The sequence below is a fragment of the Carlito syrichta genome, unplaced genomic scaffold, assembly GCF_000164805.1.
Source record: "Carlito syrichta isolate Samal-C Ts95f unplaced genomic scaffold, Tarsius_syrichta-2.0.1 Scaffold126511, whole genome shotgun sequence".
NCBI classification, from domain to species: Eukaryota; Metazoa; Chordata; class Mammalia; order Primates; family Tarsiidae; genus Carlito; species Carlito syrichta.
Window position 1 is genome coordinate 174,986 of NW_007070607.1, and position 17,148 is coordinate 192,133.

Consider the following 17,148-nt stretch of genomic DNA (forward strand, 5'->3'; position numbering starts at 1 on the left):
ATGGATTGAAACCCCACATTAGAACTAAAGCATCTCCCAAACCCCAGAAGTAGATAATAAAGTAAATGGAAGTAGTAGTCGTATTTTACAGGTCAGTAAACATACAGTCCTCACTGCCTTCCATTCCACCAAAGATAAAAAAAGACAACACCAATGCATAATCTGTATACACTTATGTATATAAATGAGATACACACTAACAGTGCTGGCTGGTGTGGTCACATGAAGTTGGACACAACCAAAGTGTCAGCACAAAGCAAAGAGATAAGTACGTGTTGTACACACACTAGGAAATACCAGGTAGCGGTCAAAAGCAATGAACTAGACGCTGCTAGATAGTGAGTGAAAAAATGTTGAATAAAAAAATGAAACTGAGAAGAGCCATAGCACAATATCATGTACATTCAATTAAGTATACATTAAAAACATGTCCCATGCAAAGCATGCCATTTTCCCGGTATACAGATTTAAACGATATATCAAACACAAAAGAGTGGGTATGTGTGTGGGGCGAATGTCAGAAAACAGAATGAAGGATCTAAAATTAAAACCAGGGATCCCTCCATTGTCAGATAATAGTGAGACTGTGTATTGAGGAATGGCAATTCAACTCTATACCCAAAATTTAAAGAAAAAGATCTATCTCTAGCAAACAAGATCTGGTGAGCGCGTGTTGAGAACTACCACATTCTCCTGGCATCCTTGAACCCACTACTCAGAATACTGCACTGACCAGAACATCAGTCTAACCCAGAGTGGCATCTGTTTGCCCCATAAAGGAGAATTTTAAGCACCATGACTTTGTGCTAGGGACTCAACGAGTGATACCTCACTTGACAGGTTTATTTAACTCCCACAACAACCCAAGAAATAATAAACAACTCCATTTTACAGACTAAAAGAGTTTCCTTTCCAAAGTCACAAAGGTAACTCAATGGATTTGAACTTCATATCTAGACTCATTTCCAATATATTTCCTTCCCCTAAGCTACCTAAACTGAAACTCTTCAGAGATATAATAACCCTGAAGTAATCTTTCTTGCTAAGATGATATCTAGACATTTTACCTTTATTTTCCTCCTAAACTAACTGCAGCACTGAACACCGCATCTGAGCACTGCCTTTATGGTTCATGTGCTCCTATTTAGAAATAGAAAACCAGCCGGGCTCGGTGGCTCAGCCTGTAATCCCGCACCATGGGAGGCTGAGGTGAGTGGATTGCCTGAGCCCGTGGGTTCGAGACCCGCCTGGGCAACTTAGTGAGACCTCATCTCTACAATAAATCAAAAAAAAAATTAGCCGAGCGTGGTAGTGCGCACCTGTAATTCCAGCTACCTGGAAGGCTGAGGCGGAAGGATCGCTGGAGCCCAGCAGGTCGGGGCTGCAGTGGCTGGGAGCGGCCACTGCACTCCAGTCTGGGCGACAGAGTGAGACTCTAACTCAAAAAAAAAAAGAAATAAAAAACCTTTACCACAAGTCACCGACACACTCTTTGACTTTGCCTGGATTTAATGACAGTGCCCAGCGGGATTCACCACCTCCTGAGCCACAATACATTCAATGAGTGACATTCAACTCTGCCCCTACATAAGGTTCAAAGCCCCCTTTCATAGGTCCCAGTGTCATGACATGGTGAATTATTCTGAAAGCTAAACAAAGTTTGGAGAAAACAAGCCATTCCTGAGTTTTCCACTTATCCTGACAGCCACAAGTCATTTAAAAGCTAAGACTTTAAATGAATGTTGGCAACACAGCTTTTACCTGGACTGCCGAGCAGCAGTGCAAGTCCCAGGGTCGTAGACAAACCACTTACTTTGTGAAAAAACAACCTTTAAACACTGTTCAAAAATGACACCTGAAAACCAGTATGCTTCTGACTTTTATTATTAGGTCAGCAGCAAAAGGGTCTATCACATAATCTGCCTTTTATTGGGAAGAAACTTGTACAGGAAAGAGATCGTTCCATCACAACAGACTCTCAGAATCTCACTTGGACCCTGAAGTGCATCTGTTTGGTGGCATTGTTCTTCATGCCTGTCTTCAGCATCCACTTCGATTTCATCCTTTGGACATACTGCATGTCTCGCTCTCTCATAAGAGCTGCTCCTGTGAGGAAAGGAGGTTAAGAAAGGAGGCAAAAGGCTGTAACTTGTGATCAGAGAATACCCAATTTTAGCAAAGAATTCAGAAGATGGCTTGGGGTAACAGGGCTCTTATATTTTACAAAGAGTTGATAACTTGTGGTTCTTTAAGAAATAGGCCTCAGGGTTCCCTGTGCTCCTCAGAATTGCATACCAGAAACTTTTATACTATGCATTTCCCTGGGATGAGCACCTTTAGTTTTCATCAACTGGAAGAGCACAGAAGGTGAAGCCCTACTCACCTAAGGTGACAGAGAAACTATATGTCAAGTCAGACAATAATTCTTAATGAGAGTAAAATGAAGTCAGTCCCTGCCAGGTTCAAGTGGCCACATAGCTCACAAGAAGCCATAGTAAAGGAAGCCACATATAAACACAGTGGCATTTAAAATGGATTTAGTTGCCCGGAGCATTCCAAGCCATCAAAGTGGGAGGCATCTCTCCTCTTGTCCTCTCTACAGCTCTCTGGGTGGATGAATGTTTTCCCCAGAGACCTATGGATAACTAGCTTCACATAGCAGAAACACTAGTATAGATTTAAATATCATATTGATGAGGTTTCAAAGCTTCACAGTTTCAGTGGCCTCTTTACTCTTCTGACTTGTACTAAATTTTCTATGGGAAAATTACAGAAAAGACAGATAACCTCTACTATGTGCATGCACTTTATCACACAGGCATTATGATATTCAACCCACTCAACTCTAACAGGTGGGTCCTATTATTATCATCTCCACTGTATAGAGGAGAAAATAGAAGCTTAAATTATTCCTGCTTATTGTATAAAAACCTATGAGTATACAACATAAGTCACGCTTGACTTCACAGATCAAGCTATTAACCGCTAGAATATTACTTAATTCCTCTGTGTAGCTTCCAGGATAATTTTAACCTTTAATGATTACCAAATAATTTTTTGTAACTATTATCTTCTGGAAAAGTTATTGATATACTATAAAGTTGCTCTGCCTAGAGTATGAAATTTGAAGTCACGGAGTTTTGGGCTTATTGCTATAACCGTATCAAGTGGTAATGGAAGCTCCTGGAGCCAAGAGGTTAAGTTTCCCCAAGAGAGGATCCATAAAGACAACATGAACGGAAACAACTTCCCCCAAAACTCTTCTAAAAATACAAGTTCTTAAACTTGTCCACAGTTGTAAGCACCAATGTACCTGTACTGCCAGTCCATCCCAGGGCTCTGTACTGCTGAAGTACCCGGCCCACAGCCTTCCGATTTTTAGCAACTGTCACAGCTCTTGACAAGCCAAACCGCTGTTTGTAGTATCTCATTAAGGAGCGATGACCCACTCTGATACCTGTTCTTCAAAAGAGCAATAATTAAACACTGAACTGGATAATTTTTCAAGGTCGAGCTATAAAAGAAGATCTTTCCAAATCAGAGCTTTAAATGATAGTTGGAAAATGAATGTGTCAGAACAATGTCCTGCCTACTAAGGAAAAATGAAGTAGCGTATAAAATAAAAATTTTAAAGTGAAACCAAGCAAGAAAAAAGAAAACCAAGAAACAATTTTTAAAAAGAGGAGAATGGCAAATCACTGATAAGTGAAAAATTCAGAATCTTATACTTACATACAATATAGCTCCCTAGAAATTCACATAGAAACCCCTATTAATACAGATAGTAGGGCCTGCTCTAAGAGATAAGGAATTTTTAGTCTTTTTAAAATTTTAATAGAAAGAAGAATAGAGAACAGTCCTGATGTTTAGGTTTGCAAGCCACAGTCAGGGTCTAAAACAGAAATCAACCACCTTTCCTTTGCTTAAATTCTCTATTGCAGTGATTCTCCAACATGGGTGATTTTACCCAGCAGGGGGCATTTCATACTGATTGGAGACATTCTTGACTGTTACAGTTAGAGGGGTACTACTAGCATCTAGTGAGTAAAGGCCAGAGATGCTACTAAACATCTTAAAATAGGAGGACAGCCTCCCATAACAAAGAATTATCTGGCCCAGAATGTCAACTATGCCTAGGTTGAGAAATCCTGCTCTATTACTTCCCAAATAATGGAAATCACCTGGTAAACTAAAATTTTAAAAGATGAGTAAGCTGAATTCTGTCTACAGCTTTTGCTTATTTAGAAGGATCTGGTGCCAGGCTTGGTGGCTCAGCCTGTAATCCCGTGCCTTTGGGAGGCTGAGGTGAGTGGACTGCCTGAGCCCGCGGGTTCGAGACCTGCCTGGGCAACTTGGAGAGACCTCCTCTCTACAATAAATCAAAATGAGCTGGGTGTGGTAGAGCGCGCCTGTAGGTCCAGCTACTTGGAAGGCTGAGGCGGAAGGATCGCCGGAGCCCAGCAGATCGAGGCTGCGGTGGCCAGGAGCGGCCACTGTACTCCAGTCTGGGTGACAGAGTGAGACTCCAACTCAAAAAAAAAAAAAAAAAAAAGAAGGATCTGGGGTAAAACTGTGTGAGCCAATCATGCTTTCAGAAATTAATTTCTAATTTTAGTTTCCAACATATTATGACATCATTAAACATATGATTGTATATAACATTATTTCATAGGCCCATTACTGACTTGTAACATAGTGGAAAAAAAGAAGAGACCCTGTACATTTCAAATAAGAAAACCATGGGACAAACACATTGGCTACCAAAAGCTTTGGCACTTTTGTAGCTGAGATAATAAAAACCTGAGATAAGTAAAGATGCTTACTAGAGGAACAATTCAAGCTTCCTCTTTAAGGATGAGACACATCTGATATGTTAATTGGTGGAAAACTACAGCCAAGGACCAAATCTGGCCAACCAGCCTGTTTTAGTTAGTTTTATTAGAACATGGTCACACCCATCTGTGTAGGTATCATCTCTAGCTGCTTTCACGCTATAGCAGTTGATGATGAGAAGGTGCTACAGAGCAAGAATGGCACACAGAGCCTAAACAATTGTCCTTTTGGCCCTTTCTAGAGAAAACATCCTAACCCCTTTGGTCTTAGGTTGACAGCAGATAAACTAAAAGGACAGAATTCCAAGGTTGAGTAACTCCAGGCTCCATCAGAACAGTGGTTCTCCAAAGGTGGTCCGCAGGCCAGTGACATCACTATCACCTAAGAGCTTACTAAACAAAAGTTATGCTTTCTCAAGAATATTAATTAGGACAAAAGCAATCAAACACCCTCCCAAACAGACATAACCATGTAGTTATTTAACAATGACATATAAACAAAGCATGAAACAGCTATTTCCACTGAAAATGAATAAAGGAAATAAGGCTAGGTAGAATCATGTGCACAGTTTCCAGGAAAGTTTTACATCTACATACATAAAACCATTTCCTTCAGAACTTTCATGGTAAAAAGGCCATGAATAGGATATCATAAATATTATGGAAGGCTGTATTTGCTTTTAGGATCCAGACCTTTAATTCACGTAAGAAAATGGTGTCAAGTAATTTTGTTTTAAGTACCTATATCTATCGAGACACCTGGAAAATAATTTGCTTGTTACACAGATATGGAAAAGTCGTTATTTCAGTTGTCTTGTTATCATACTCAAAAGATGACAAAAAGAACTTTCAATTAAAGACATGGTCTTTGGATAGCAGTATGGATAAAAACACAGTTCCCTGAACCCAACTGTTGTGGCAGCATAAAAGTGAACAAGGCTCATAGACCACAAGAAATAAGTAAGATATAGCTGGTGGATAGAGAGGCAAGCTTAAAAGAAGACTAGCAAGAAACCCCAGCACTGTTTACTGTGATTTTGTATTTAAAATGTTAAGTCTGGATGCTCCAGGTTTGCAAAGACTATCCCCAAACCATTAAATAATAATGCTGGTCATTAGTACACAATACATTAATATTTATATTCTTAAACAACATTTGGAAATACATCTTATTGAAGATTGGTCTTTTAAAATATCCTTGAAAAGGTTTCACTACTCAATGCCAAGGTTTCCGACAGCTGATAGGAAAGAACTGAAAACAGCGTTTAGAGCTACTCCTGCCCTGTGTCAATGACAGTGACCACCTGACATTAATACCAAGTATAATGTGCTAAAGACAGCTTAGCGTGAAGGCTCTCATCAAGGAAAAGCATCTTCTAGAACACATTTACTTATCCCAATTGAGTGTGAGTCATGGTGAAGCACACAACCTGTCCATCTAGCTTTCACTACAGCAATAATTGCTTGCTTATAAACTGTCCACTCCTTAAAAAACAGTTTTATAATTGATGACATTAGATACTGGAAAAGGAAATATCTTGAACTGTAATTTTCCTAAGATTAATTACGCATCGCTCGTGGACCCACCAGCTGTTTCACCTGGCTAGTCAGCAGCTAACTGAACGGATCTTTCACACCAACTTACTCCATATGAGCTGAAGAGCAATGAAGGAAACACAAGGAACCAAGCCAGACCATAACCAAAATAAATGCTCACAGTGCCCTCTAGTGCACACTTTTGTCATTGGCTTTGGAATCACCTTGATTTTACTAAAGTCTAATCTGACTTGAGTAACTAGATTTAAGATATCACGACTGCTTTTGAAACCAGTTTAAAGCAGGCTCTAAGGCTTATCACTAGGCTCTACATCAGAATCCTTTCCCAACTAGCATCAAGCTAACATCCATGCTAACCCAGTCCTACAAATGAACAATTTGTTCAGAGATAAACAGGTGATTAAACATGTTGCTACTACATTATTGTATAGGTTAAGGGATCTCCTACTTTCTTGTGTCATAAAAACTCCACTCAACATTCAGTATTGATACACAGGTGCAAACCAAAGAACGCACTGTAAACATGACTGACTAACGTACAACTGGTTTTTAAAATTTGAGATAGTAAAAGTATGGGCAACATTAAAAGCACTGTGTCAATTTAGATGCAAGGAATTTCAGAACACTGGTAGTTTTTTATTCACTTAGAAATCTATGTTTTGTTACCATTTAAACAAACGCTATTCAAAAGTATCAGTTATCTCTGATGACTCCTGATGATTTGTATTTGGATATTTTTATCAGTGGCTCTTGATCTTCTCCAGCATAAATGTTTTTAAGAAACTATAGCCTTTCCCCCAAAAAATGTATAGTAGTATGCCCATACAGGAAAAAATGTGCATGGTTAAATAGTACTTGCTCATGTCATGCAAATGTTTGTAATATAACATGCTAAAGTAGATGCAAATGAAGCAAACATTATAGCAATCCTACTTCACTTCAGACACTGCTTTACAAGGATTATCTTACTAAATTTATCTAAGGTCTGTTGTTATCTTATGCTAGAATTAAGAAGTGGAAGCTAGTAAGACAACAGGCTTAATAAATAGTCCTGGAAAATAAGTTATTAAACATATTCCTGATGTTCTAAACTGGTACTTTCACATGAGGCAGACTAGAAAAGGTTTTCTGTGATTATAGGCCATAATATTATACTGCATTATAACTTTCTTATCACCGCAGGAATAACTGCATCTTGAAAACAGTTTCTGCCTGCCCTTTCCTTTTACTGCCATACTCCAAAGCTGCTCCTTGGCCTTAAAAGGTTATGGATCTGCGTTAAAAATGCTGGCTGTACCTAAGCACTAATAGTCTATGAGGAAAGGCATGCCACAAGGCTGCTTCAGTGCAGACATCTCCACCAGCCAGGTTCCTGCTCCCACCACCTCTGCAAATCTCCCAGTGCAGTACAGGGAAGTGGGAAAAAGGATTCACTGACTAGGTGTTGTGATCTTGGTTATGCAGCTTCTTTAAGTTTCACATGTAAAATGAAGATGTTAAATCTAACTCACACAGGCTTGTAAACATCAAATAATACATCTGAATGTGCCAAATGTTCAGTAAATACCAGGCATTATGAGGATCTCATTCCCTTTCACTGCTCAAACGTATCTTCTGTAGCTTCCCCTATTCTTATCAGTTAATAGCAACAATTATTTATTCCCACACAATAAACAATAGTGAATGCTTCTCATATTCATGGTTATTCTTCATCTTTTCACACCTAGGATAAATTTCCATCATGAGTCAGATACGCCCATGCCAGACTACAAGCTGGAAGTCAGAGCCACATAAGGAAACAGGAATCAGTTCAAAAAATGAGAGTAAGGTCAAGATTAACAAGAAAAACCTAGATAGGACCAAAAAAAAAAACAGATAAAGAACAAAATAGAAAAGGTCTACATATTAGAAAAAAGATATGCCTGTATCAAAATATTCTGAGCTATAACAGAAGTGAGCAAATACACTGATCTAATTTAAACACAAAAGTCAACTTAGAAATAAGCAGCAACCTTCAGAGCTTACCACATACACAAGAACACAAATATACATGTTGTCTTATGTACTACTCCTTCAGTATGGAAGGTAATTGATACGAATAAGCCTCTCCCCTGATCCTGCTGGCATTAAGCTATTTTTGACAAATGCACTTACCAGAAGGGAGAATCAGTTCCATGGTTTCATCGTCATATTCCACTCTCTCTTCTGAGGGCAACCCGTTGGAGTCCTCCCCTTCCTTGTGATCTGAGTAGCTACTCCTGTAATCGTGAAATGGCACTAATTAATAGACTAATACCTAAAACTGAACTAAAAGACATACACTATATTTGCAAAGATAGCAAACCTGTTAACTACCTAAAAGGGGAGGGGGGACAGCTGTAGGAACTGCCACCTGAAAAGATTTGGGGACAAAACAATTTGTTAGCATTTTCTCTGTGAACAAATGACCAATAACAGAATTCTTTCTATGTGTTTCCCCCTAGGCAGGTTGCCAAATGGAGAGGAAGAGGAGGAGAACAAAGAGTTGGTCATGCGTCTATATTCAACCTAACCATTATGAAAACAAGTTCTAAAACAGTGCTGTCCAGTAGAACTCTGTGATGACAGAAATGTTCTACACCTATGTGCTCTATATGGTAAATCCAGTCACATGGGCTTTCAAGCACTGAACTTTGAAATGGAGACAGTTAATCACTGAAGAACTGATTTTTTAAATTTTTAATTAAAATTTTGCCAGGTTTGGTGGCTCAGCCTGTAATCCCAGCGCTTTGAGAGGCCGAAGTGAGTGAACTGCCTGAGCCCGCGGGTTCGAGACCCGCCTGATCAACTTGGTGAGACCTCATCTCTACAATAAATCACAAAAAATTAGCCAAGCATGGTAGCGTGTGTCTGTAGTTCCAGCTACTTGGAAGGCTGAGGCGGAAGGATCGCTGGAGCCCGGCGGGTCGAGGCTGCAGTGGCAGCTCCTGGTGACAGTGAGACTCCAACTCAAAAAAAAAAAAAAAAAAAAATTTAATTCATATAAATAGCCACTAAGAGCCGGGCGCGGTGGCTTAGCCTGTAATCCCGCGCCTTTGGGAGGCTGAGGTGAATGGACTGTCTGAGCCTGCGGGTTCGAGACCCGCCTGGGCAGGCGAGACCTCATCTCTACAATAAATCAAAAAATCAGCCGGGCATGGTAGCGCGTGCCTGTAATTCCGGCTACTGGGAAGGCTGAGGCAGAAGGATCGCTGGAGCCCAGCAGGTCGAGGCTGCGGTGGCTGGGAGCGGCCACTGCACTCCAGTCTGGGCGACAGAGTGAGACTCCAACTCAAAAAATAAATAAATAAATAAATAGCCACTAAGTATACCCAGTAATTATCATATTAGACAGTACAATTCTAGAAGAGCTTTCTATGTCCCCAGAAATGTTCACAAATTCATATCCACACATACACATGAAAAATAATTGGAGAAATACACATTAAAATATTCACAGCAAGCCAGACAACACAATAGCGAAATGGACAAGACTTGGTCAGACACTTCACAAAGATACCCAAATGGCCAATCAACATTAAAAAGGCTCTTGATTTCATTAGTCATTATCAGGGAGATGCAAATTAAAACCTCTACACACTCTCCAAAATTGCTAAGATGAAAAACGCTCCCTTCACTACAAGTGGGAGTATAGAGAACCACTCTGGAAAACAATTTGACAATATTTTCTAAAATTTAACATATGTATATCTTCTAGCCCAACTCCTATATATATACACAGCAGATAATGTATACATGTTTGCCAAAAGACACATACTAAAATGATGTAGCCAGCATTATTTTAATAGCCCCAATAGGGAAACCACTCAAATATGCAGCAACAGCAGACCAGATACTGTGGTGTACTCAAGAGAACACTCTATAACAATGAGAATGAATGATTTACAACCACATAGCATAGTACAGATGACTCTCCCAAATGTAAAGCTGAGCAAAAGAAGCCAGACCCAACATTCTTTGCGATTCCATTTACATAAAGTACAAAATATGCAAAACAAATCTATGCAGTAATAAGTCAGGCTAGTAGTTAATCTAGGAGACAGGAGCAGGGTAGTTCCTGGAAAAATGCACAAGGGAAAACATCAGGGCATTATTAACCTTCTAAACTTGAAGTCATCTTGCAGATCACCTAACTAGCCACACTGTTTTATGAAATAATGAAAAATAAATCGTTTAATATTAAACAGTATAGTTTTGAAACTAATTATTTTATTGCAATGACATTTGGCTTTCAAAGGAATTGAGGAACTTCCTTATGATAAAAAAAAATCAAAATTTTATATATTTTTCTAACGTGTTAAATGTGAAAGTCACCGACATGTATTGCAGGTTCATTGATACATGTGCAATAGTAATCTGTTTGACATCTTCCACCTGGTGTTTTTCTTCTTTTTTTTGAGTCAGAGTCTTACTCTGTCACCCAGGCTGGAGTGTAGTGGCACACTCATGGCCACTGCACCCTCAACCTACCAGGCTCAGTAGATCCTTCTGCCTCAGTCTCCCAAGTAGGTGGGACAACAAACATGTACCACCGTGGCCAGCAAATTTTTTGTATTTATTGTAGAGAAAAGGTCTCACCATGTTGTCCAGGCTGGCCTCGAAACCCTGGGCTTAGGCAATTCTCTCGCCTTCACCTCCCAAGTGCTAAGATTACAGGCATGAGTCACCAAGCCCGGCCCACCCGGTGTTTTTCTATTAAAGCAGACAATCAGTCTTATTTTCCTTATCCCACATTAATAATATGTAACTTATTGTCCAGTCTGTTGTTCAAAGATGTGGAAGGATGCACTCATGATTCCCGAAAATCACTTAACTGATCAATCATATACCAATATATATTCCATCTTTTTATTTGCTTTTTTCATGCAATTTGAATGGAAAACTTCAAGGAAACATACACTTTACAATCTCTTTATGTCCCGAGTCCCCTGATATCCAAGTCGTTTGCTAGATTTACAATGTCCCTCATAGGGGACATCCAAGTGCAAAAGGTTAATGCTGTTTCTTGATCTGGGTGCTAGTTTTATTTACAATTGCACTGGACTGAATTACTATATCATAAGTATAGTTGTTCCTAGTATCTGTGGGAAATTGGTTCCAGGACCTCCCCTGGATACTAAAAATCTGAGGATGCTCAAGTCCTTGATATAAAATGGCATATTTGGTATAACCTGTGCACATTCTCCCATACCTTTTAAACCATCTCTAGGTTACTTCTAATACCTAATACAATGTAAATGTTTATTTAGTTGTTATAGGCGGGGTGGGGTGGCTCAAGCCTGTAGTTCCAGCTACTTGGGATTGCTTTAGTCCCAAGGTTGAGGCCGTGGTGATCTGTGATTGGGCCACTACACTTGAGCCTAGACTCCAACTCAAAAAAAAAAAAAAAAAAGTTGTTATACTATACTGTTTAGGAAATAATGACAAGAAAGCCAAGTTTTTGCATGGTTACTAGAGACACAATTTTTCCCAATACCTTAGTTTTGATCCACAGTTGGTTGGATCTACAGATGCGGAACCCACAAATACAGAGGGCTGACTATAAACATATCAACACTTTTCTGTAAGTTTATTCTTCAATAAAACGTTTCTAGTCCAAAATAAGTTAACACTAGTTATCTTGGGAAGGGAAGTAGAATTATACATAATTTGTCATTTTTCAGCTGAGTGAATCCACATAAAATGCTTATTAAAATAGTGCCTGGCTGGTGGTAAGCACTCAAGTGCTGGTTTTAACGTGAAGCCTCCCTATTTTCCATGTTTTCTGTATTAAGCATTCTCAACTTTTTTTTTTAAAGAACTAAAAACAGATCTCCCATTTGATCCGGCAATCCTACCACCAGGTATCTCCCCTAAGGAACAGATGTCGTTATATAAAAAAAGGCAACTGCACCTATATGTTCATCACCACACACCATTCACAGTCACAAGGATGTGGAATCAATCTAAATGCCCGTCAATCAATCAGTGGATAATGAAAGTCTGGTATATACATATCATGGAATACTATTCAAGCCATAAAGAATGAAATTATGTTCTTTGAAGCAACACTGATAAAGCTGGAGACCATCATTTTAAGTAAACTCAGAAACAGAAAACCAAATAACGCATGTTCTTACTCATATAGGAGCTAAATGGACACAAAGATGGAAATAATAGACACTAGGGACACCAATAAGGAGGGAGGGGAAAGGGGGAGTAGGGATCAGAAACTACCTACCAGGCACAATATTCACTATCTGGGAAACAGGCCACCTGAGACCCAATCCCCACCACCATACAGTATGTCCATGAAACAAACATGCCATGTGTACTCCCTGAATCTAAAATTTAAAAAAAAAGAAAAAAAAAACTTACTTTTTTAAGAGACAATGTCTCACTACGTATCCCAGGTTGGCCTCAAACTCTTGTCCTCAAGTAATCCGCTCACTTCAGTCTCCTGAGTAGCGGGGACTAGAGGCTAATGCCACCATATCCGGCTAACTTTTGTTTTTTTGGGAAATAAATCATTTAACATTCATTTTTAGAAAGGCTCACACAACTTCTCATTTCTAGGCACCAATAGCATAAAATTCTGTAAATGGTGTCCAAAAATGCATCATTTGCACTAAAGGAAATTCACTACTTGAACCATTCACATCAATTACATATTTTAATTCAAACCTTAGTAGTTTGAACGACACCCAGCAAGCAATAACAAAAGGTCCTATCCGTTTGAAGCTTCGATTCTAGAAGGAGAAAACAAGTAATATATAACATGTAAAATGGTAGTAAGGCTGCTATAAACATAAAACAGAACAAAAAGGACTGGGTAGGTGTTGCTATTTTATGAAAGGTGGTCAAAAAAGGCCACATCGAGAAGGTGAAATTTATGTCAACGCCTGCAGGAAATGAGGGGGCGAGTGGTGAATATTTGAGCAAGATTATAGGCAAAGACAATAACAAATGCAAAGGACCTGAGAAACACACTTTATGAATTAGAGGAATACTTAGGAATCCAAAAAGCAAGAAATAGAAAACACCAGGACCATAGCTGGGGCCAGACCATGTAAAAGCCTTGTCGGCTGTTATACCTTGGCTTTTACTTTGAGTAAGACAGAGTTTGATCTGGCTTAATGTTTTAAAAGGATCCCTCTGGCTACGGTTTTCAGAGCAGAATGTATGGGGCAGTAAGAATGTAGACCAGGCAGGCAGGGACCACTTAGGAAGTCAGGTGAAAGAGGATGAAGATGACCTGGATCGGTGTAGTAGCAGTGGAAGTGTGGGAAGCAGTCAGAAACTGAAGATAATGTGAAGGTAGACAAAACAGAATTTGGTGATGGATTCTATTGTTTAAGTATGAAAGAAAATAGAAGAATAAAGGATACCTGCATGGCTTTGGCCTATGTAACTGGAACAACAGAAATGCCATCTACTTAGGAGCAGGTTAGGATGCACAGAAGTTTTTGGACATGTTAATGTCCTTTTTGGGCACTTAAGTGGAAATATCAAGGAGGCAGCTGGAGCTGAGACTTTATACTAGAGAAATAAATGTGGGAATCATAGGCCTATCGGAAGTACTGAAATCTCGGACAGGGTAGAATCCTGAATAGAACCAAAGGCAAGAGACCGCGTGCTGCAGTATTCCACAACAGCTGTTCGCTGCAGCCACTTGACTCAACCTGTAGTATCTGCTTTGACCATTCTAATTACAACATCAGTCAAAAGGGCATGCACACTGCAGTCTGAAAGGAAACTTGAGAAGAATAAATACTATCACTTGCCTGGAAGAGGATGCTTTCCACCTCCAGCAAACAATCATCAACACCTCTAACTCTCCCCTCCCCCTTCCCAGTTATGTCCACCACCTGTAAGTCTCCAGCTGCAAAATGAGAAATCAGGAAAAATACAAAAGGAAGACTTAAAAAAGAATTTCTGAACACCTGTTTATCTTGGACTCTGCACACCTGGTCTGGTCATTACACAGCTCTTAGCTCCTGAGGTAGGTCAAAGGGCCATAAGTCATTTTGACAACAGGAACTAGCCGTTTACAAGCACTTAACATACATTTGTTAAGTGATGTACAAATTATTCCAGATTCTGGTTAAGAATAATCTCACCATCAAATGCTGGGTTTGGCCTAATTTAGCAACCATCTCAATTCCCTAAGGAGACTGCTAGCAATTCAAGGCCTCTCCAGTTTCAAGATTCTCAGGATTCATAGGTTTCAAAAGATGAAACCTAATTTCTATATCTTTGTTCATGAGGTAACTGGCAAAACTGAACTCCTGACTATTTAACCACAAAAAGTAAATAATAAACAAGCCAAATAAACTTTAATTTGGGTCTGAGATCTTCTCTTTACTAGATGTGTAAGTACCTATGAAATAACCACCTGATACAGAGGTGCTGTAATGGTTAATTAAAATACATTGTATAGTGCCAGACATATATCTGTCACTGACAACATCTAATATCACTTCAATGAAAGTATGATGACCTAACTCCACATTACAAACCACACTTACGTAAAATCATAGAAGTCTGCAAATTCCAAAGCAGCATCACCATCTGTGAAGAGCTTACAATGGCTTTTGTCACTCATATGAGCCTGCACAGCTTCTGTGGAGTAAAATGATTTCCCTTTTTCGTTGCACCACAGGCAAATTTTCCCAACACCAACTTTTTCTCCTGGAAAAACAATTTGATGAAATAATTTTTTGTAGTCACATTAAATTTTACCATTTATCACCACAATTGAAAAAATATTCACCAAACTTTCAGTTTTCACAAAATGAGCAAGTAATTAAAGGAAGATTGATGAGAAAAACAAAACTAACGTTCCCTTGAGATCAGTCAATGATGTGATAGTTCCTCATTAAAAAGAAACCTACTGTACAGTACTTACCCAAGTATTTAATCAGTCCCTTAAGATCTGAAAGATACTCTATATCAGGAATAAAGAAGCTGTGGACTTTGGTCATATGAGCCACATTCTTCATGAGTGAGCTTGAATGATGGGGACAAAATAAGCAGTCTGTTATAGGGATGGCACCAAGGGGTGGGCTTTCTTCAGCCTCCTTCTCTGAATCCTGCTCTTCCACATCATCCATTGCTTCAGTATCCTCACATTCCAATTCTTCATCAGAATCAATATCTTCCCAATCTTCAGGCAAGAATTTTGAAAAACAAAGTTTACAGTAAGCAGAACCATAATTAAAGATAACACAAAGGTTCATATGAGGTGGTGCTGTCCTGTATTTGGGGAAACAGTGCCAATTACACCCCCTGGGGACAAATCCCCTCTCAAAATCTCAATTTCATTCACTTACCACAGACTAGTTTATATGGCTAGGAGATTCCTTAATCTTTCTTTTCTGGTACACGAGTCTTTTGTTTCCTTCCTATGCCTCACAGCATCTAGCCCAGTGCTGAACACACAGTTAACTGAGCTCATATCTGGCAATATTTTTTTTTTTTTTTTTAGAGTTGGAGTCTCACTCTGTTGCCCAGACTGGAGTGCAGTGGCCACTCCCGGCCACCGCAGCCTCGCCTGCTGGGCTCCAGTGATCCTTCCGCTTCAGCCTTCCAACTAGCCAGAATTACAGGCATGCGCTACCACGCCCGGCTGATTTTTTGATTAGAGATGAGGTCTCGCTGCCCAGGCGGGTATTGAACCCGCGGGCTTAGGCAATCCACTCACCTCAGCCTCCCAAAGGCGCGGGATTACAGGTGAGCCACCGAGCCTGGCTGGCAATATATTTTTATAAACTGCTATAAAATGCCTGTATCTACATTTCATAGAAGTACTATGGGGTGTGTGCATGTGGTGGTGTGCTATATGAACTGCTATGGTTTGAATGTATGCATATCTCCAAAATTCAAATCACCAACGGAATACTACTATTAATCACCAACGGAATACTGCTATTAAGAACTAGTCTTTAGGTGAGTAGGTTATGAGGGTAGAGCCCTCATGAGTGGATGAGTGAGTGCCCCTATAAAAGGGCTTGAGGGAACTGGCTAGGCCCTTTTTGGCCTTCTGCTCCTTCTGCCATGCAAGGATACCATGAGAAAATTCCATCTATGGAACAGTGTCTGACCCTCATCAGACTCCAAATCGCCAACACCTTGATTCTGGACTTCCCAACCTCCAGAACAGTATGAAAATACCCAGTTTATAAACACCTCGTCTCAGGTATTTTGTTAAAGCATCACAAACGGTCTAAGACGTGATCACACTGTAGACAGTTTATAAAGCAAAGGAGGCTAGGTTGCTTGTTCTAGTTCCACATTTCAGGTTTGCTAGCTGATTTTGAGCCCCCCTTTCTGCTTTAATCAATAAGTGCAAAACCATCATCACTGGAAACCCACTAGACTCATAAGTTATACAGTAGATACTGTGACAACATCATGTCTTCCTATGTGTATGTTAAAAGCCTCCCCATTCAGTACAGAGAAGACATCGGTTCATTCTATAGTATTTATCAAGTACCTATTGTTTTTCCAGGAGAGATTGTAGGCGCTGAATCCACAACAGTGAAGGAAAAAAAAAAAAAACACAGACAAAATTTCCTGTTTGGGAATGTTGGCCAGTGAAGGCACATTGGAAAACATCTACACCACCTTCACTTATCATTTTCACTTAAAAACCCACACACTCACACACACACACACACACACACGAGTATAAATCTGGAAACTCAAGGGGCGCCACTTCCCCCCACCCCCACCCCCACCC

General features: G+C 39.7%; 1 protein-coding gene across 1 annotated transcript in view; it reads right to left on the minus strand.

The window, feature by feature from the left end:
* Positions 1-1,866: 1,866 nt before the first annotated feature.
* Positions 1,867-17,148, minus strand: part of ZNF622 (zinc finger protein 622) — a 16,156-nt gene continuing 874 nt past the window's right edge. Inside the window, exons 2-6 of the mRNA XM_008048689.1 lie at positions 15,316-15,573; positions 14,936-15,098; positions 8,544-8,647; positions 3,314-3,457; positions 1,867-2,106 (exon numbers count right to left, since the gene is read on the minus strand). Of these exons, the coding sequence (XP_008046880.1) occupies positions 1,979-2,106; positions 3,314-3,457; positions 8,544-8,647; positions 14,936-15,098; positions 15,316-15,573 (797 nt within the window). The 3' untranslated portion in view covers positions 1,867-1,978. The remainder of the gene's footprint in view (positions 2,107-3,313; positions 3,458-8,543; positions 8,648-14,935; positions 15,099-15,315; positions 15,574-17,148) is intronic.